A 20068-nucleotide genomic window follows, 5' to 3' on the forward strand; every position below is an offset into this window, starting at 1 on the left:
TTACTATCGGGTTACTAACAGTTTACCAACGGTTTACAAAACAAAAAGTTGACTAACGGCTTACTAACAGTTTACTAACGGTTTTTATTTATAAAAATACGGTAAATCTCCTATCATTTTACTAACAAAAAGTTTACTATCAATTTACTAACTGTTTACTAATAGTTTACTTAAAAATTAAATTTACTATTAATTTCTTTTTAACCGTATAGTTAATTCATTAATCGTTTAATATCAGTTTACTAAAAAATAAGTTAACTTACCATACGTTTACTAATAGTTTATTAGTTTTACAAAAAATTATAGCTAATTTATTAAATATAAAGTATAGTTATATTTTTTAACCGTTTACTAACAGTTTACTATCGTTTTACTATCAATTTATTTATTTATAAATAAACCATGCCCTTAATTTAAACCCACAAAACAAAGTATTCATAATAAACCATGCCCTTAATTTAACAATGAATTTAAAAGAGACAAATTGCCTAGTATATGAATATTTTAATCAAAAACTAAACAGAAGAGAAGATATTTTATCTCTGGTTCTATTTTCTCATTAATGGCTTCGCTAAAATAAATTTGTAAAACTTTTAGTAAACTACTAATATACCGTTAGTGAACTGCATACCCACTTACATTGCTCACTGACTCCCAAAATTATCAACTACCCATTTTAATCAAAAATTCAGCACTGAATTCATCAGATCCACCGTTGTCACCAAACCACCGCAACCCATCAATTCCAATAAATCCACAAAATCTGGAAAATCCTCAGCCGCCACAACCATCGATTAACAACCCATAATCGACGATTGTTCCATTTTCATAAGATTGAGCTGTTGTTGTAGATTTAGACACTTAAATCGACAATCCATCACCGCCGCCAACTCATCGCCGTTGTAGTCGCAAAATCAGAGGGAAAGACTGCTGCGCGAAGAAGACGAAGATCGGAAGAAAGAAAAAAAATCCATTGCCATTGTCAAATCCACCGTAAAATCAAAAAGGAAAAAGTGTAAAACTCAAACACGTTGAACTTCGACCGTATTTCTCAAGCCGGAGATGCTGAACTGTAAAACTGAGATTATTTTGGGTTTCAACAGTATATGGTCTAATTTCCTCTTTATGTAAAAGGAAAAGTTTAAAAATGAAAAAAGAAAAGTATAATTTGTATATATCTAAAATGAAACCTACCTCTGTAATGTTGAGATTAAATGAGCCATTTGTAGTATTTTATCTAATTAATTCTTTTTGAATTTACAATTTAGATCCAATCCATCTATTTTTAATAATTAGTGATAATATTAAAATTATTGTATTATATATACTCCTTTTATCCTATTCTATTGGAGAAAATGTTACATTCTGAATGTTTTATTTTATTTGACAATTTTTATTTAAAAAATATTTTTCATACCAATGTTTTTAACCCTCTTCAATGTATTTAAAAAGCTGTGATGCATTTGATATAATACAAGGATATACAAATAAAGTTACTAAACTTTCACAAACAATAGACAATAAAGTTGTTTTTGGATAATTGGAAAGAGGAGCGTTTATGGAAAAAACGGAACGTACTATCTAGTAGAATACTGCCTTACGCTTATATCAAAGCTATAGCTTATAGTTTTTTTTTCTTCTAACAAATGGGTTTGTGAATTAATTATATGAAAGTTAATGGAATTAGAATTAAAACAGATTCTTTTTATGACTATCAAACATAAAAAGATATGTTTTTCTATTAATACATAGTACTTCTCATAATAACATGAAATCAATATGAATAACATTAAACTTTTTTTAGAATAAAATAATATTTTAATTTGTCTCATATCTTAAATTAATAAAATTAATAATTAAATCTTATTTTTCTAATTAAACAATAAAACACCAATTTTAATCTATTTCTTTGCCTAATTGTAAATATTTTATGCCTTTTCCTTAACTTAAAAAAATAAATCAAAGGAAGATTTTGAAGATAGAGTTAGGCGGTATAGAAGGCAAGAAGACCGTAAACTGCACATCAAAACCAAGCACTTGGTTCTCCTTTTTCCTCTCTAACCAACTTAACAGCAAACCAAACCAAACCAAACCAAACCAAACTCAACTCAATACAATAATATTTTTCTTACTCTTACAACAAAAAAACAACTCTTCATTTTGAAACTGCAAAAAAGGCACTGCTCAGGGTGGCTGCAGAGGTAGAGTAGTGGTCAAGGTAACTGATTATTATATATGTTTTTGTTTTGTAGTATGGAACCATGAAATAATAGTTTTGTAAATTTGAATGAATTTGAGGTGCAGATGGATAGGTATCAGAGGGTGGAGAAACCAAAGTCAGATACTACACCTATTAATGAAAATGAGATTAGAATTACTACTCAAGGCAGGATGCGTAATTACATTACTTATGCCACTACTCTCCTCCAGGTATACACTTCGTCCAATCAACGTGTCTAGTTTCGGAAACGTTTCAGACACTTAGTGTCTTGGACACGAAACCTCATTTTTTAGATAGGAAACATTAAAATAACACCGTTTCTCCGTGTCCCGTGTTTCCATGTTCGTGTCTGTGCAACTAGTGTATTTTTGGTGACAACATATACCATGACACTAATTTCTCAAGCAAGAAATTACAATGAAAAACTGAAAGTGTACTAAACTTACAAGCATGTTTTGTTTTGAACTAATCCTTAATAATAATGTTTACGGTGTCTGTCACTTTTGTTTCCTTAATTTGGGTGGGATTGGTGCAGGAAAAGGGGTCTGATGAAATAGTTCTTAAAGCAATGGGCAGAGCTATAAATAAGACAGTGATGATTGCTGAGCTAATTAAGGTCGGAGTTGGATCAATGCTGTTGTCATGGCATGTTTATTTCATGCAACGGTTGCGCCATGTCATATTTACGACAAGCCATCTAGCATTTGCGATAGGGAACAAATGGCGTGACACAACCGTTGTGTTGTATGATTTTCCTGTTGTTCTGTCTATCTTATTTGACCCTTTACTCATCAGTTTTTTTTCATGTCATTGCCAATTTTAGAGAAGAATTGTTGGTCTGCATCAGACTACTGCTATTGGATCAACTGATATAACTGACCTATGGGAGCCACTAGAAGAAGGCCTTCTTCCGTATGTAACTTCTGACTCTTATGCTACTCGGTTTATGCAATGCGGACTTTTAGTGCGTAAACACTGCAACAATTCTTTGTTTTTGTGTTCTTGCAGCTTGGAAACTACTCGTCATGTTTCGATGATCACCATCACCTTTTCTAAGAAGGAGCTTGATACATCCTCCACCGGGTGATTTTCAATTTCCTGTGTTAATGTAATGTTATTGTGGTACATGGTGCTTAGATATTGGTGATTGACTTCATTTTAATGGCTGCGTTGGTATGCTAGTTGTCGATTGTTGGTCGATACCTTGGCGCTACCCTTTTGATTATGCTTGAAATGTGCCTTAAAACTTCAATTTATTCATAGTTTCTTATATTTGATGTTGCAACATAGGTATCAACCCCCTCTTCCAGCTGACCAAGTGAAGCCATTGAATGAAACCGAATATGAAGGAGGTACTGCGACAACATTTCTATGTATCTTGCTGCAACTTTAAAGAGAACCTATTTTTGATTCTGTTCTTTCTTCTAATACAGAAGGCTCACCTCGGATGCGAGGCAGGGGATATGGTGGTTGGGGAAGAGGAAGGGGTAGAGGTAGAGGTATAGCTTACTTTTTTTTATGCCTTCTTTTTATAAATGTTGTCATAGTTGTTCACAGTAATATTATGTATTTTTTAGGGAATTACTACGGAGCAGGAGAGTATAACGGTGATGGTTGGGATGGCGGGCGTGGTTACGGTGGAAGAGGTCGAGGCCGTGGAAGAGACCGTTTCTTTCGAGGCCGAGACCGAGGCAGAGGGCGTGGCTTTAGTGGGCAATCAAGTGGGTACTATGCTTATGGTGAATTTGAGGCTCTACCTGTCTCTGCTCGAGGTGAGTATTGAAAGTACTATTTTTCGCACTCCTGAGCTAAAGTCAGTTTGTGTTCAGGGCATGTTAATTGCAGTTGTCACAATGTGATAACTTGATCAATGAAACTTTTGTAGCATTGTTTATTGTCAAGGTGCCTCTCTTTCCTTTTTTCGCCCCCATGTCGCCACGCGGGAGGGGCATGGGGACGGTAAAAAACTGTAAAATGTGATAAGACAACTTTCTATCTTGAATGTAGGAGGATTTGCAGGGCGTGGCCGAGGCAGGGGAAGATGGCGTGGCGGAGGTCGTACATTCAGGGCAGAATACGGGCCTGCCCAAGCATCGGCCGCTTGAGAAGCATTAGTGATGAAAGCAAGTGTAGTTAGAGATGGATGCCTGCTCTTCTTTGCTCTGCTAGTGTCTGAATTTTGAGAGTTGTCATAAGTTTGAAGCTGTCTAGTGCTGGCAGTTTTGTGTTAATGTAGGATGAGTAGTGGTAGTAATGGTGAAGAGGTTGTACATTTTTATTTTCTTGCTACATAGAAATTGATAGAGCAGTACATTCGTTTATTCTTAATAATAAAAGCATCCTAGTTTTAGTTATTGCAGGCTATTCTGTTTTAACTTTTAACCGTCTTTCTCTTATGATAGTTTGGAGTTGTTTAGAAATCCGGATTGTATTTTTCTTGGATGATTCTCTTTGTTTTTGCCTCGCTCTTTAGCCTTTTCCGCTCTTGAGTGTTGGCTTGCCTTTTCTTGACTTTAATTTATTTTCCGTTATTTCATTTATAATTACTACATTCAGAAATCAAACAAATCTCAATAATCGAACCGAATTGTTCGGTTCGGTTTGATTTATTTAATTATTGTATAAAAAAATTGATTTTTCTGTTTGGTTCATATTTGAAAGTTAGAATTTTTGACTTTAGTTTTAGTACAAATCTAACTGAACTGAAACTACCCAAACCAATTACATTATTTGAAGTATTTAAAAAAATTCGGTTCAGTTGAATTTTATGAAAAATCAAAATTTTAGTTTTGTTTGGCTCAAACTGAATGCACACTTTTCATAGAAGTCCATATGATTCGATAAAAGAGAGTTGGTAGATTCTATCTTGTACTTAGATAAATCTTTGATTTTATTTAGAATTGCAAACTGTCGATTCAATTAACAATCGACTGATTAAATCAAGATCATATTAATTAAATTATCTTATTTCTTTAACTTAATTGATCAAATTATTAGTATCAACTAAAATTGATTAGACCAAATTAATCGATAACAATAATCTCAAAAAAGAGCCTAACCGAGCATATATACCACCAAAACCGACATCGTCTAACAGGAGTAAGGAATTACCTCGGCTAAACCGACCAGGTTCATGCAAGATAAAAACCGCTCAGCCAACCGAGCAGGATCCTTCGGAACACCATCCCGGCCAAACTGAGTAGAACCACCACTGATTACAAGGACAATAATCTGACAGAAGAAACTCTGTATAGACAAAAAAAATTACATCAGACTTGTCGGCCCAAACAAAGAGAAACAAAGATATAGAATAAAAGACTAGGAAAAAATAGGTAAAAAAGATAATACTCTTTTCTCTCTAAATCTTAACTACTTTCTCTTCTTATTCTTTCTCTCACTAAAAACACTTGTAGTTCTTAGGTACCCTTCTGAAGATCCCAGATCGGATATGTACCCCCAAATCACAAGTTATCATTAATTTAAATTATAAAAATGCAAAATCGAAAATTTGGTTAGATTGATAAAAATATAAAAATTTATTATTAAAAAATAAAAAATGTAAATTATCTACTCCCCCTGTCCTAATAGAGTTGTCCACTTTGAGAAATTTTTTTGACACGAAACTCTTGTCCACTTTCAAAAAATAGCTAGTTTTTACATTCATTTTTCTTATATTACCCCTATTTAAAATCCACTAATGAATAAATTGAAAGTAAACTACAAATGGACCCTATATTAAATAAGGATATGATCATATGACAAGAAAAGTAAAAAAAATTCACAAATTCTATAAATAATAATCTACAAATTCTACAAATTCACAAATTTTATTGGAACGGGGGAGTAGTTAATTTGGTTAATTAAATTTTTAAAACTCTTAAGTGTAAGCAAACTAAATTTGTAAATTGACCGAAATAGATTAATCAAACTAAAAAAAAACCTTAAGTCACTTAAAATATTTTATAAAAAAAACTCTACTAACACATAATATTCAAAACTAAACAAAAATAATTTGGTTCAAAGAGGAAGAAAATCAATCTAAATTTTTATATCAACTATTCAATTCGGAAGAAATTCTTATCTAAAATTGGTTCATAAATTTTCCATGCACCTATTCATAATCCAATGAGATGTTAGAAAATCTAACACAATTTTATTTCTTTTTTTTATTTTTTTAATAGGTTCATGAATTTTTCATGAATCCGATATAGATAAGAATTTCCCTCAATTCGATTAGATGTTCAGCTACATTGTGTGAATTTTATATACTGTATAGATTATTTCTTTTATTGCTGGCAATTTTTGATTTGTAGATTGGGCAGAGATTCAAACGTTTTAAAACTTTAAAGACAGTTTAGTGACCGCAAATAGCGTCTGTAGCTCAGTGGATAGAGCGTCTGTTTCCTAAGCAGAAAGTCGTAGGTTCGACCCCTACCTGACGCGAATACTTTTCACTCATTGTTTTGCCCGCTATTTACAGTTTTGTACACTCATTATTTGACTTGGATTTTTTTTTTGATATAATCAAAATTCCAAATTTTGCACTTTATAAATTATCGGTTTGGTATGTTGTTTTTGGGTTAATATTTTCAAAAACTACGCACCTTTCAATATTTTTCAATAACATTTTCACTTTGTAAAAATCTCAATAGTACTCTATTTTTTATTTTTATATTTTAATAGCACTCTAAATTTAAAAAAAAAATAGATGATTTTATTATTATAAAGATTAAATTTTATAAAATAACTAAATGAAAGGATTATTTTATACTTTTTTTAGTTGAACAAATACAAACAAATCCCTTAATTTAAAATACATCCAAACAAGTCCTCTTCTCCACTAATTTGAATAAAAATTAAAAACAAATCGATGGATCATTAACGTTTGCCTACATGTCTCAAAGGTGCCAAAAAGCTAAATATTATTAATTGAAATTGATAATTCCGTTGCAACTCTATCTAATTTTTTTCTATTCAATTTAGTTATATCAATTTTCAGTTGAATTTATATATTAACATCGTAATTAGCAGAGTTTATTTTTCAGAATTCTAAAATTTAAGTCATCATCTAAAAAAATTAAAAACAACATCAAAATATAATTTTAAATTCTCTAATTTTTGGTGGTTGAAAAAAAAAAGAAACAAATTTAGAGCTAAAAATATCATAAAAGCCAAATTAGCCAAATATGTAGTTTATTGAGGTAAAAGATTGACACAATTAAATTGATTGAAAAATAAATAGATAGGATCACAATAAAGCAGTCAAATTATGATAAATTTACAATTCCGTTAGGTTTTGGGTTTCAATTTCTCGCATAAGCATTTCCCTTTCCCAATTATATAAAGAAAACAATCTCAAATTTGAGTGCAAAAAGTCAAAAAGATTTGATTTTTTGACATCATTAAATTGCTGATTGGGATGTCATGTAATTGTATAAAATCGTCAATTTACATTAAAATTCCAGCGTGACATTATCACATAGGAAAAATTAAATCGATTTTGAATAATTAAATAAAATTATAGCAAAAAACCAAATTAAAATAGAATTACAAAAAATTAAAAATTCGGTTTAAAATGTAAAAACACGTAAAATTTAAATTTGTGTCATGATTAAGCGAAAAGCTGGCTGACTTTTAAGATTAATAAGCAAATATATATGAAGAAGATGTTCTCAATTCAATACATGCAAATTAGCAAGCACATCAAATGTAGTGTTGAACAAGCAAACAAGTAAATATGTTTAATTCAGTCAAATATATAACCCTAGTTTATTCTATGAAGCAACCAAGAGAAAAACGTGGTAGTTAAGGTAAGCTCTCCTCTTTATATACTTAATGACCATAGAAATTTTTACATATTTTTTTTTGGTACATGGTTCATGAGGTTTCCTGAACGGGTCTCAGCTATGAGACGGCACCTTTAAGCTTTCCATATTCAGACTAATTCTCACTCGAGCCGTGTAGGTTCCTTGCGGGAGGCAAACTCTAGCCCTAAATTTTAAACGGCTGCATACATGAGTATGGTTCGAACCCGCGACCTCATTTAAATTAGAAGAGCGCCTTACCAACTCATCTACGCCTTGGAGTTATAATACATATTCTTTAATAATGTAAGAACTCAAATAACTAGCTATATATACACATAACTTTGCTTCGAAATAAACTAGATGTACGTTCTTTTTGTCAAATCTGTTGGACCAGTTTATTGTACCAACAAAATCTAGACATACGTGGTTAAGTAGAAAAAGGTAATCTTTCAATATTAAAACAATTAAACTGAAATTAAATGGCTAATTATTTTATCGCATGCATTTGATCTTCCTTCACATCAAATACTATCGCATAAATAATTTAATGTTTTTAGAGATTTGATTATTGTTAACCTCATTAAATCATACATTGCTAAAAGAAAATCCTTTGAGAATCGGATGTATAGGCAACATATTTCCTAAAAACATTATCGTTCTATCGTTTCCTTCAATTATACTCTGAAATTTCTTTCATTTCCAAATGAATTTAAACAAATTTTGAAGTAATGTAAACATAAAATTTATTTGCAATCACATTTCACAAAATATTACAGAATTGATTTATCACTAAACAGACTCCTAATAGAGTTTGTTTATATATTTATGTATTTCATGTAAATTGTTTAACAAGTTTCTCAACATGATAATTTATTATTAATCCTTGAAGCAGCCTAAGATTAGGATTATTATCAAATTAGCAGAAGGTATTAGAATTTCATAGGGCATGAAGAACAATGGTGAGAGTTATATAGTAAAATCTAAAAACTGCATACTCCAAAACAGCATGAATTTGGAACTGCTGCAAACTAATTCAATCAAAAACTTCCTAATCTTCAAATATTAGATGGTAATATCTAAATTTGAAGAAAAACAAATGGAACTCATTACCATTAATCATCCAATAAGCAAAGAAAAAGAAAAAAAATATCTCCAATTCTCAGTTAATTTTCCTAGCAAAACAAAACTTATTAAATATTTACAATAGATTAATTAACTAAATACTTGCTAGCTCTAACATCATCATTAACCTCTCTCCATTAGGGTTTCCTGCTCCTGACCATTTTAATATTATTAATATCATTATAATAATGCTGCTTCCCATTATATCTAACCTTGATTATTGGCTTCGTGGTTCTGTAAATACTCTGAATAGACCTATATTTTTTCCTTCTTGGCCCTTCTTCTTCTTCTTCTTCTTCTTCTTCTTTACCGAAAATCTCTTCGATCTTCTTCGAAGTTATCTCGTCTTGGCTGCTCCGATCCAACTCGTTATCATCATCGATATTCTTCTTCTTAATCCCGTTGTTACTATCCTCGTCGCTTAGCTGCATCAGCTGTTGCGCGGCTACCATTTCCGAGTCCGTTACAATATTCTTGATTCTGTTAGTTAATTCTAATTCCATGCTCGACGACCATCAAGAAAATAAAGATTTTAGTTTCTTAATGGGTTTTTTTATGGAGTTGGCGTAGAGCGCGTTAAGAGGGTTGTTTGTTGTTGTAGGTTTTGTATTTTGCATTGAGAGAGATATGAAATTGCAAGGTTGGTGCTAAGAAGATGTCTCGAACATGTCTATGTCTATATATATACGTTTTTTTTTTCTATTTTAATGCGGTAATATTGAATATCCTGCACCGTTTGATTTACTTTATTGACTTTTTGTGCATCATCGGACGGCTTTAGCTTCTTGTACCCTTTGTTACTTTTAGGGTTGTAAATTGCTTAACAAGTTATTTTTTTGCTTATATAGAAAGGTAATGTTTAGTCTGTTGACACAAGAATTAATTTATTTTTTTATTTTCAAGGGGCAGGTGACTTGGCAAAGGTGGCCATGGACCGGATTCAACCGTTAACCAGTCTGGTCAAATTTTGAACTAAAAGAAAACTAGAATCGTGAACCGAAACTGAAACTTGAATCAGGAATGTAAACCGATCGAAATTGGAACCATGAATCAGGCAGTTCAAGTGTTCCTTATTGTGATTTTAAACTAGAACCGTTGGTTTGTGAACCGTAATCACCCTTATAAATTGGTAAAATGCTCTCTTTATTTAAGTGAGATCGCGAGTTCAGATAGTATACATGTATGTATTAGTTTAAAATTTGGCTTATTGGCGAAAAAGGCCAAAATATTACGATTTGTTGCAATTTAAATCAAACCTTTTAATTTTTATAATAATATCTAAATCGCATTTTTTTTTGTTGCAATAAAATTCGAATTTTAATTTTTGTTGTTGCAAGTTGGCCACCGATTAGGCCATTATTACAACAAAAACATGCAATTTGGCTATTACTATAAAAATTAAAGAATTTGGTTCAAATTGCAATAAGTTATAAAGGTGGTTTTTTCACCATTAAACCTTAAAATTTTGAGGTAGAATCTGAATATTTCCACATTTAATTATACTGATGTATAGTTAAAATCCGTCGAGGACTTTCCATATATATTCTTTATAGAAAATATTGATTTTTATAAAATTTTGATCATCTCAGGTGATATAACCATCAGGGACCCGCTAATAAATTACTGTATTTGAACCATTAGATGAGTATATGATCTTGATTTGATTAATTTTTTTTTCTCATGCTAATTTGGGAATAGAATGGGTCTAGGTGAAAATGTCAAATTTAAGAAGAATTCTTTTTAATAGTAAATATTGTGCATTTAGCCTGTGGATTAAGGTCAAGACAAGTATAAAAAAACAAAGAACGTTGACTTGCTTAAATCAAGAGAGTTGAAAATCCTTTACATTCTCAATAAGTCTTGCTATGATTAGGACTTTCAAATCAATTATCTAAGTTCGACCATATTTTAGGAATTGCAAAATGCATATGTATGTAAGGGGAATTTTTTAGTTTCACATTTTATTTATGAATACCACTAATTAAATATTTAAAAAACTTATATTTTCTATTATTTTTTAATTTATTTTTTAAAATTTGATTAGTTTAATTCTATAAATAAAATTTCAAGTCAATTTAAGTGATAACTTCTATATATTTTGGTACAAATTACAAACTGCCAAACCAAACCGTATATCAATACATATTAGAATTTTTCCGAACGTTGAAAACTTGCTTGATCCTCTAACCAAACCTTAGAGGCATAAATAACTCTTTTCCCTTAATTAATAGATGTGCATGACCCTAATCTTTTTCAACCTCCATTAATCTTTATTAGTGAAAATAATAAAACTTTGCAAAATTATGATACTCTACCAAAATTAATTATCAAAAGTATACAATCAATGGGGAAAAAATGAATTATATTTTTAAAAATTATATAGTAGAGCAACGATGAAACTTTACAAATAGAATGGAGTGAATAGTTTATTTACATTTTTAGCCTTTGAAAAAAATAGTTTATTTATATAAAACAACTCAAAAATAAAACAAAATGCAATGTGATGGAACTATTAACCCTAATTCAGAAAGAAATAAAGACTATCATAAAAGCATTCAGCCTGAAAGAAGCAGTAAAAAGCTATAAAAGTTAGCAGGAAAAGTAGATAAAAATTGCAACTCCAACTCAAATAAAGGTACATATCATAAAGATGTCCAAAGTTCAGATTGGAAAAATAACAAAGAACAAATGGACGTGAAGTAGTTTAAGACACTTATATGAATCCCCCACATTAACAGGGGAATAATTTATGATGATTCAATGCTCTCTTACAAATACATAAACCTCACATCAAGAAACAAAAAAAACCCTACAACCCCCCAGCAATTTAATAAAAGAATTAATATAAAACAAAACCCTGTAAAACCGCAACGGAAAATTATAATAATAACAATGACCATTAAATGTGTCCTTCCCAACCCACAGTATCTACACCACCAAGCTACAGCTTTCTTCTCAAAAATTTTATCTTGCCAATGACATTATCTCATAACATTTGCACAATGCGTGCGCGTGCCACCGTCGGTTTTACGACTTCCCGACTGCAACTCCACAACACCATTTTCGTACATTTTTCCACCGAAAGCCTACTTATAGGCTTTTATTTAGGTATGTATCTTAGTCACAGTTTAGCCCACATATTTCCAACACAGGGCCATCTCTCGATACGAATGGGTTTATTCGAACCCATATAAGAGTTAAGATGGAAGCCAGTAGAATTGACCATACCAGAATAATGGTGGGCATGCGATCTTGCTTCCCAAGAAGCCCCTTGAGGAATGGATAGAGGTGGACGATGACCCAGAAGGCGAAAAATAGCCTACCGAACAAAGGACCCCAAGAATCATATCCGTTGTTGATAGCATCGGAGACTCCAACCACAACTCCAATAATGTTCATGATCAACAGAGTTGTGGGTGGTATTAACAATGATGTCCACTTGAATATGTAAAGCTCTGAAAAGTCTCCATCATCAGCTGCTTTTGAAGTGACAGTGAAGTTTGTGCTGACACCAGCCAATACCTTGAGCAAACCTTGGACGAGAGCAAAAAGATGCGACGAAGCACCTCCAATCACCCAAAACTGCTCATTTCTCCACCAGTCATCTATCGCTACGCCGCCCCACTGCATCTCGAGGATACCAGTAGCAGCAATAGATATGAAGAGTGCCATGAATATAATGCTGGCATAGTTACTAATCTGTACAGCATAAAGAACTCCAATTAGCACAATGCAGAGACAAGACTTGGTGTGATTAGATCATATGAATAGAAGTGTCAATTATATCTTCTGAACAAAATTTAAGCTGAAATTCACAAATGCAACAAACAACCAATATCGGACCAAAAAATCACAAGAAACGTATTCTCCTCATGTAATGCACATTCAGTACTTTTATCGGACAATAAAATTGTTTTATCAAAAAGAACAAAAATTAACAAGAAGTTGGATGTTACCTCAGGGACAATGAACTTTCCAGTGAGCAGGCAGATTGCTGGCAGGGTACAGTATACAATCAAGGGCAGCGATGTCCAAGGGTATACAACTGAGTTTACGTAGGAAAATCGTTCAAGCAATTTCAATCCACCACCGTAGCCATACCAAATAGGGCAATGTCTACTGAAGAAAATTTCAACAGACCCAAGAGCCCATCGGAGCACCTGATGTAGACGATCAGACAGGTTAATAGGAGCTGATCCCTTGAATGCAGGCCGCTTAGGTATGCAGTACACAGACCTCCATCCATGACAGTGCATCTTGAATCCTGTCAGAATATCCTCAGTCACTGAGCCATATATCCAACCAACCTGATCCATCAAAACAATTTATCAACATTTACGCAATAAAAGCACAACTTGCTTGACAAAGTTTATGAACTTGATGAATTATGAACTCGTTGAATTCACTCACCTCTTTTCCCCACTCTGTTTTATCTTCATACCCACAGCTGATTACTTGGATGGCTTCTCTCAACAGTGATGCAGGACTGGCATTATTAGAAACCCCACCATTCTGCAATAGGGTGGAAGCCACAAACACAGGAGACTGTCCAAACTTCTTTTCCAATTTCAGTTGAGCATTTTCTGAAGATTTTTCAGTTAATTCTGCAAATATTTATTACCATTATAATTTCTGAAGGATAAACTCGTAACCAGATCTAGAGCAAGAAGAATCAATACCTTCAATTCCTTCCTCAATATTTTCAAGAGCATGTATCTGCTTTGAAGCCTCCCTGTTCTTTGACTTCTTCTTCTCCTTCTTGGTTTTTGATTTCTTGTTCTTTCTTGATCCACACCACAGACAGCACCATTTTGGCCAACAGTTGCAGGTCTTGCCAGGAGCCTTCTTCTTAGCAGGTGCATCAAAACCATAAAGTGCTTGCCTTCGAAAAACACAACCAGTTCCAACATAAATTGGCCCTTGCAAACCATCCAATCCTTTCATGTTGATCTGTTTTGAATTAAAAATTAGTTTGTTTACCCCACATAATGCTCCAAATGAAAATTTCAAAAAGGAAGAAAGGATAATAAAGCTGAAATGTACATACATCGAAGAATACAACATTTCGATTTGAGTATCGATCATGACGATCAATACCGTCAAATCTTTGAGGAAACTGCACATAGCAAACTTTCTTCCCCGATGTTGGATCCATCATGAAACACATTGCCTCTCTTAAAGCCTTGCAATTATTAATATAGTGATCACAGTCAACATTCAAAATGTATGGAGCATTAGATAGAACAGCAGAGACCCGAATCTGCAAATGATGATGAGAAAGAATGCATTAGTTCCCAGCAGCATGTTATTGTAAGTGTACATTTTAGAAACCAGGTACAAGGCACCATAGCTATAAAACTCTCGAGCCTTACCAGAGCATTCATGGCTCCAGCCTTTTTATGGTGTTCAAAACCTGGTCTCTTCTCACGAGAAACATAAACCAAACGGGGCAACTCATTTCCTTCTATGTCACGAACACCGGTATGACCAAGGAAGACCTGTAAAGCAAGATCACATCATTCATTATTAATTTATTTTTAAATCAAAGATCGCATCATTAATTTGTACTCACTAGATATCAACAGATTCTACTCAGTCTAACTCTTTGTTACTCTTTCAGTTAGACAATTTAGACTACCAAAATGACATGTTATCTCCCCACCCGGGAATGGATCCAGTTATCGCAAGAACCGCAGGGTTGATAAAATGATATCAGACAGATTTTGATTACAAAAGGGCAAGGCATGTGAAGACATGCAACATTTCAATGATTCAGATGTAGAAACTAGTGCATTATAGATTATCAAGAGAGAAATCCATGCAACATGGGCTCACCTGAATCATGCCAGGGTGATCTCGGACATTGTTTCCAGGCCATGGAGTTCCATCCTGCATTGTCCAACCATCTTCTGGAACTTTCTGTGCAGTGGACACTAATCCATTTATCCGAATTTTGAATTCTTCATATTCTCTCTGCACAGTAAAAAATACCATGTAAGAAATTTAAAAAGAAGATTGAAGAAGAGACATTAAAGCGGTCATAATTCAAAACACTGATTAGGATGTCAATTCAAAATTTTATCCTTGTCCAGCAAAGAGAGGTAATACTATGAACATGAAAAGCAAGCAACTAACCTTCATAGCACGCCTTTCTCTGACAAATGCTGGGTGGACTTTATTTTTTAAATAGTCCATCTTCTGACAAAAATACCATTCAGGGGCCCGGGGCTCAATGTTAAATTTTTTACAGAAAGGAACCCATTTCCTAGCAAATTCTGATGTCTCTGATAGTGCTTCAAATGTAAGCATTGCAGCACCATCATCAGAAACATAGCATGCGACCTTTTCCACCGGATAATCAGCCGCAAGAATTGAAAGAACAGTGTTAGCAGTGATCAGCGGGGGTTCTTTCATTGGATCAACTGTACTCACAAAAACATCAACACTAGCCAACCCAGATGGTTTTCCTTCTTTCTCATACCTGAAATAGTGACATGAGGATAAGGCATTAGGCTGCTAAATTTAAATAAATCATGGAGAACATGGGTTAATATACCAGGGAAGAGAACAAGAGAAAGACTGGACATGATAGCAAATGAGGTGTCTCCACTTACCTCAGTGACAACCGATCAAGGTATGTTTCTCTTGTTATAGGGTACCATTTTGGAAACTGATCAAGAATCCAAGATACTGCAAACCATATTTCGCATATTACTGAAGTCAACCACAGACCGTAGGCATCATTGACTGGGTGGCGAATTCTATAGTGAAAGAACAAGCCAAGAATAACAAGACGGAGGACGATTATCAATCTGTATGGACTTATCTTGCTCGATGATATGGGTAACTTCCTTGAGAGTGGCTGCCTACCCTCATCCATCCTGACAATTGAATAAGAAAGATTGTGAGTCCAAAAGATAAGGACACTAATTTAATAAGTAAATAGAAGAAGACACTATTATTTGTTAGAAATTCTTCATGAAATTCAAATACCAATCTTCACCAAAGAAATTATAAAAACGGTGAGTGCAACCTAGATTTAAAGTCATCAGCAATAAATAGCATTCGAACATATTCAATAGAAGCATCTTAAGTCTAAAACATAAACCCCTAAATAGACATACATGCATCTTTTTATCACAATGCAAGAGAAATGAGGTACGCAACTATCTAAAAGTACTTTTGACAATTTGCACTTGACATTCAATACATTAGACACTAAAATGATTTTATGATAACTTGATGGACCCGGTATGTTTGTAGTCGGCAAAAACAAAATGCCTAATTCCAGCTCCTGATACCAAAATTACCTCCGAGATGGTTTAACATTCTCAATGTCATCTTAAAGGAAGCACAGCACTGCAAGATCACTTAAACTTCCAAGTTTTGACTTATTAAATTGACAGTATGCTTTAATGTTTTAAAGAACATCCCACCAAGTCATAGCATGTTTCGCTGTGTCGCCATACTGACCTAAAGTTCATTAACCAAGATGCTGAGTAAATCAGTTTGTCATCAAAGCATTTCGCAACATATTATTTTCCCTGAGAACTAACCAAGGTTCTACAACCAATCATAGGATGCATATGTTTTAAGTTTCAAAATACTTCTTTACATCAGGCCCGCCGCGCATTACATCAAGAAAATAACTGAAAACCGCATATGTTTGGTGTGCAAAATCCAGCCAACAGCTGAATACCTCATGAAGGGTATAATAGACTAATACGCGTGTGGCATCCATCTAGGCTGAATGTTACATACTCAATGTAGACGAGACTCCTTTAGTAGAAGTTTTTAATCAATAATTAAATCTTTTACAGCTTTCTTCATCTTCTTAAACTGTGTTTTAAAAGTTCCTTAACCATGGCCATTGACTTAATAACTGAAAATGAAACCAGTAACTGAAGAGTGCATACAAGCGAGGAAGAAAATACAATCTTTGAACTGCCACTTACATAGGCAAATCAGGGTCATCCAAACCATCCCCATCAAAGCTGTCACCGTCATTTCCTCCCTCATGCTTGACCACCTGGAGTTTGTCACTCTGCCTTTTCTTCCACTCCTCCATTCTGTCCTTCCAGGCCACACTTCCATATCCATATACAGCTATGTCTTTCTTAGGAACCATAGGTCTTGGTTGCACTATATATCAAAAGCATCAGAGTTATATTTCCAATTAGTTGGTAAATCAAGAAAAAGAAAAGAACGATAAAAAAGCAGACAGCAAATAAACTCACAGGGTACAGATGGATCAGAATATGGCATTGGGTGAACTCTATTTCCGTGACCCATGAATGGCGGTATAATAAGAGCATGTCGATCAGAAGAAATTTCAGTATCCTGAAACATAAGAATAAGAATCGCAGGTACTCATCAGACCACTAGTGTGCAGAACATCTCACGTGAAAAATTGCAGGAACAGTTTTAGTTACCTCCTCGCCGTAGGTCAAGAGAGGAATTTTAGAGCTAAGGGGAGAAGAATCAAGTTCGGATTGAGTTGGAATCCCAGATAAGTTGGAGTGAGAAGCACGACCAGTATTAAGGCGTGCAGAGAGCATTGCTTCAGCAACTTGTTCCGGGCCCAAACCATCAAGGTTCCCATAATCAAACTCATGCTCCAAATCATCAATATCGTCTTCTTCCTCATCACCTTCAACCCTAGGACTACCTGTCATTCATATATTTAGTTAAAGTCACAGGAGAAGTTGATAAAAAAACAATACACCAAAATTGTTAAAATCTAACCTTTGATGCGCTTGAATCTGGTTTTGCACTGAGGACAGGCTTGATTTCCCTCTTTTCTCTCGTACTCATAGCAATGCCTGCAAACAGGGAAAGCACATTCGTTGCAGGCAACAAATGGCTCTCCATCCACTGTAAGCTCAATCTCATCTCCACAGATCTGACAAACTTGCCCGCTCAATTCTTGCACAGACTTTATCTGTTAGCAAAAGCCAAAAAAATAGGTACTATCAGCATCAGAACATCAAAAATACGAAAAATGACTTGATAAAAAAAGGAAATAGAGATAAATAAGAGTATAATTAGTTGATTAATAAATCACCAAAAGCAACAGACAGGGAAGTTATCAAGTGACAAAATCGGATTCCTTGAACTAATGACTACCCTAACATCTCTTATTAGAAATCATTTATAGGCCAATTTACCAATGTTATTTTGCAATCCCAGAAACCCATCATTTGTTTGCTTTAGTTAGCCTCTTACTCTTAGTCAGATACTATGATCAAAACTAAAATTAAGATCTCTTATCCTACACATCCACCAAACTTTTCTATACGCATACTCCAAAATCACGAGTTATTCAAAGACATTGTTTTTATGAACAAATCAACATAAAAAGAAGCGATCCAGAAAGCACAAAGCTGCAACAACTCTTATAAACTGGTGTACTCAAAAACGTTTAACAGCTATAAAAATCTACATTTTCAATGGTATCATAAAATTCAGCAAATTTGATCACAATTATACTTTAATTGGAGATTCACCATACATTATACCGAATTCTTACGTCAAAATCAAAACCCACATCTTTACTTCCCAAATCTTACTTAATCACAATTTATTTATGTAAGGCGGCGAATATCAAACATCTAAGTATCAGTAGTCTACTCAAGAGAAGTATAGCAAATTAAAACTCGAAAGAGTGAATCTTTAATTTGCATTGAATCACCCAAATCTTAATTAAACAGAAACAAGGAAAGAAATCCTTCAAAATACACCTCTACCGCACCCAAATCTTAGAGAAAAAACACCTAAATCCTAGCAAGAAAATCCAGTAAATCAGAGGGGAACAGTAGCAAAAGTAGGGTAAGAAAGAAATCCAGATCAGAAATCAATAGAAAGAAAGAAAATGCAGAAGGATTACTCTAGCACTCTCGTCGGCATTAATGAGGACAAACTCATTTCTATTATGAGAGCCAGCAACGAGTCGGCCTCCAGTGTTCATAGCTGCAGCTGGGTGGCTGATTCACCTCCCAAAAACAAAATCAAACACAAACCCAGTTCAACAAATGAGCCTATCTCAACTGGGTCACTCAGCTTATGCTCAACAGACTCCGCTCTTGCATCTGTAACCCTCAGAACCAGATATACTGTTGAAGAACAAACAAAAATCAGAATTATTTGCTTGGCTTGGGGTTGCTTTGAAATCACTAAACCAGAGGCAGAAGTCCCTCTGTATCCTGGCTGGTCTCAATGGTAATGGAGAAGGTAGAGAATAATAATGGTAGACCGGACAGATGGGTTTGGTTTTTAGAGAGAGAGAAGACAGTAATGTGGAGGCGTAAGAGAGAAGAAGAAGAAGACAGATAGATTTAGATATTGAAAAACCAAAAATATTTACCCACTTAAATTGCTTATGTAATTCAGTGTTAATTAACAAATGGCGGTGGGGTCCAGACAGTGATGGTGGTGGCGGAGTTGGTCGCCGGAGTTAGGTGGCGGAGATTAATTATTTGAGTGAAACTGGTGGTTTTGTTGAGAAGAAATTCACGGTTTTGGTGTGTGGGAGTAAAAAAAGTAAGGAGTGAGAAAGAAAACAAAAACGCGTAGTAGTGTGTGTAAAAGACACAATCTAGCCCAGATCCTTATTCTAAGCTGTATTTTCTCTCTCTTCTTCTTAAGGGTATTTTTGTAATTTAGCCTTTAAATAATGCAAATTATTAAGTTGTCTTTTCATTTCATATTATATATCTGTCAAATTTTAATACAGTCTTAAATTCTCTGAATTGTTAGCTAATTTCATAATTTCCTCATGAATTTAATGGACTGACATATCCTTCAATATTATAAATTTATCTTTGAATTTAAAAAAAAATATTAAATATATATAAGAAATAATATATCTGTTGTATAAAAATCAGAATGAATACTCTTATTGTGTTGTTAAATATTAAAT

General features: G+C 33.7%; 3 protein-coding genes and 1 non-coding gene across 8 annotated transcripts; 2 read left to right on the top strand and 2 right to left on the bottom strand.

Moving 5' to 3' along the window:
* Window positions 1-1983: 1983 nt before the first annotated feature.
* On the top strand, window positions 1984-4575 carry LOC126655726 (uncharacterized). 4 transcript variants are annotated; one of them, XM_050349998.2, is made up of 9 exons: window positions 1984-2218; window positions 2305-2430; window positions 2757-2837; window positions 3045-3133; window positions 3230-3304; window positions 3512-3573; window positions 3658-3714; window positions 3799-3993; window positions 4229-4575. In XM_050349998.2, the coding sequence occupies exons 2-9, from the start codon at window positions 2305-2307 to the stop codon at window positions 4324-4326; spliced, it is 783 nt and encodes a 260-aa protein (XP_050205955.1). In that variant the 5' UTR covers window positions 1984-2218; the 3' UTR covers window positions 4327-4575. The 4 variants fall into 4 exon arrangements, with proteins under 4 accessions (XP_050205955.1, XP_050205954.1, XP_050205953.1 ...); XM_050349997.1 differs by having other exon boundaries at window positions 1986-2218; window positions 3655-3714; XM_050349996.1 differs by having other exon boundaries at window positions 1986-2218; window positions 3658-3720.
* Window positions 4576-6591: 2016 nt separating this feature from the next.
* On the top strand, window positions 6592-6664 carry TRNAR-CCU (transfer RNA arginine (anticodon CCU)). The gene has a single exon. It is a non-coding gene; the product is annotated as a tRNA-Arg (tRNA).
* A 2504-nt stretch (window positions 6665-9168) lies between these two features.
* LOC126656561 (uncharacterized) lies at window positions 9169-9819 on the bottom strand. Its single transcript, XM_050351151.2, has one exon. It carries the CDS (start codon window positions 9651-9653, stop codon window positions 9288-9290), a length of 366 nt encoding a protein of 121 aa, XP_050207108.1. The 5' UTR covers window positions 9654-9819; the 3' UTR covers window positions 9169-9287.
* Window positions 9820-11762: 1943 nt separating this feature from the next.
* Window positions 11763-19514, bottom strand: LOC126656419 (cellulose synthase A catalytic subunit 2 [UDP-forming]). Of its 2 annotated transcripts, none has more exons than XM_050350993.2 (14): window positions 19037-19514; window positions 17896-18091; window positions 17583-17818; window positions 17388-17490; window positions 17106-17292; window positions 15765-16031; window positions 15286-15631; window positions 14986-15123; window positions 14523-14648; window positions 14198-14410; window positions 13830-14100; window positions 13561-13733; window positions 13107-13457; window positions 11763-12849 (listed from the first exon to the last, which is right to left on the bottom strand). In XM_050350993.2, exons 1-14 carry the CDS (start codon window positions 19115-19117, stop codon window positions 12268-12270), a joined length of 3270 nt encoding a protein of 1089 aa, XP_050206950.1. In that variant the 5' UTR covers window positions 19118-19514; the 3' UTR covers window positions 11763-12267. The 2 variants fall into 2 exon arrangements, with proteins under 2 accessions (XP_050206950.1, XP_050206949.1); XM_050350992.2 differs by having other exon boundaries at window positions 13561-13754; window positions 19037-19513.
* Between the last annotated feature and the right edge of the window lie 554 nt (window positions 19515-20068).

This window comes from Mercurialis annua, linkage group LG7 (genome assembly GCF_937616625.2).
Source record: "Mercurialis annua linkage group LG7, ddMerAnnu1.2, whole genome shotgun sequence".
NCBI lineage: Eukaryota > Viridiplantae > Streptophyta > Magnoliopsida > Malpighiales > Euphorbiaceae > Mercurialis > Mercurialis annua.

Bases quoted from the DNA above. Each gene is read 5' to 3' on its own strand.
- LOC126656419 (XM_050350992.2), bottom strand. From the start codon at position 19,117: ATGAACACTGGAGGCCGACTCGTTGCTGGCTCTCATAATAGAAATGAG. The intron at 13,458-13,560 runs GTGAGTGAATTC...TTGATGGATCAG, and splicing joins AAACAGAGTGGGGAAAAGAG to GTTGGTTGGATATATGGCTC. The intron at 12,850-13,106 runs GTAACATCCAAC...TATGCTGTACAG, and splicing joins GAAAGTTCATTGTCCCTGAG to ATTAGTAACTATGCCAGCAT.
- LOC126655726 (XM_050349994.1), top strand. From the start codon at position 2,305: ATGGATAGGTATCAGAGGGTGGAGAAACCAAAGTCAGATACTACACCT. The intron at 2,431-2,756 runs GTATACACTTCG...GGATTGGTGCAG, and splicing joins ATGCCACTACTCTCCTCCAG to GAAAAGGGGTCTGATGAAAT. The intron at 2,838-3,044 runs GTCGGAGTTGGA...TGCCAATTTTAG, and splicing joins TGATTGCTGAGCTAATTAAG to AGAAGAATTGTTGGTCTGCA.
- LOC126656561 (XM_050351151.2), bottom strand. From the start codon at position 9,653: ATGGAATTAGAATTAACTAACAGAATCAAGAATATTGTAACGGACTCG.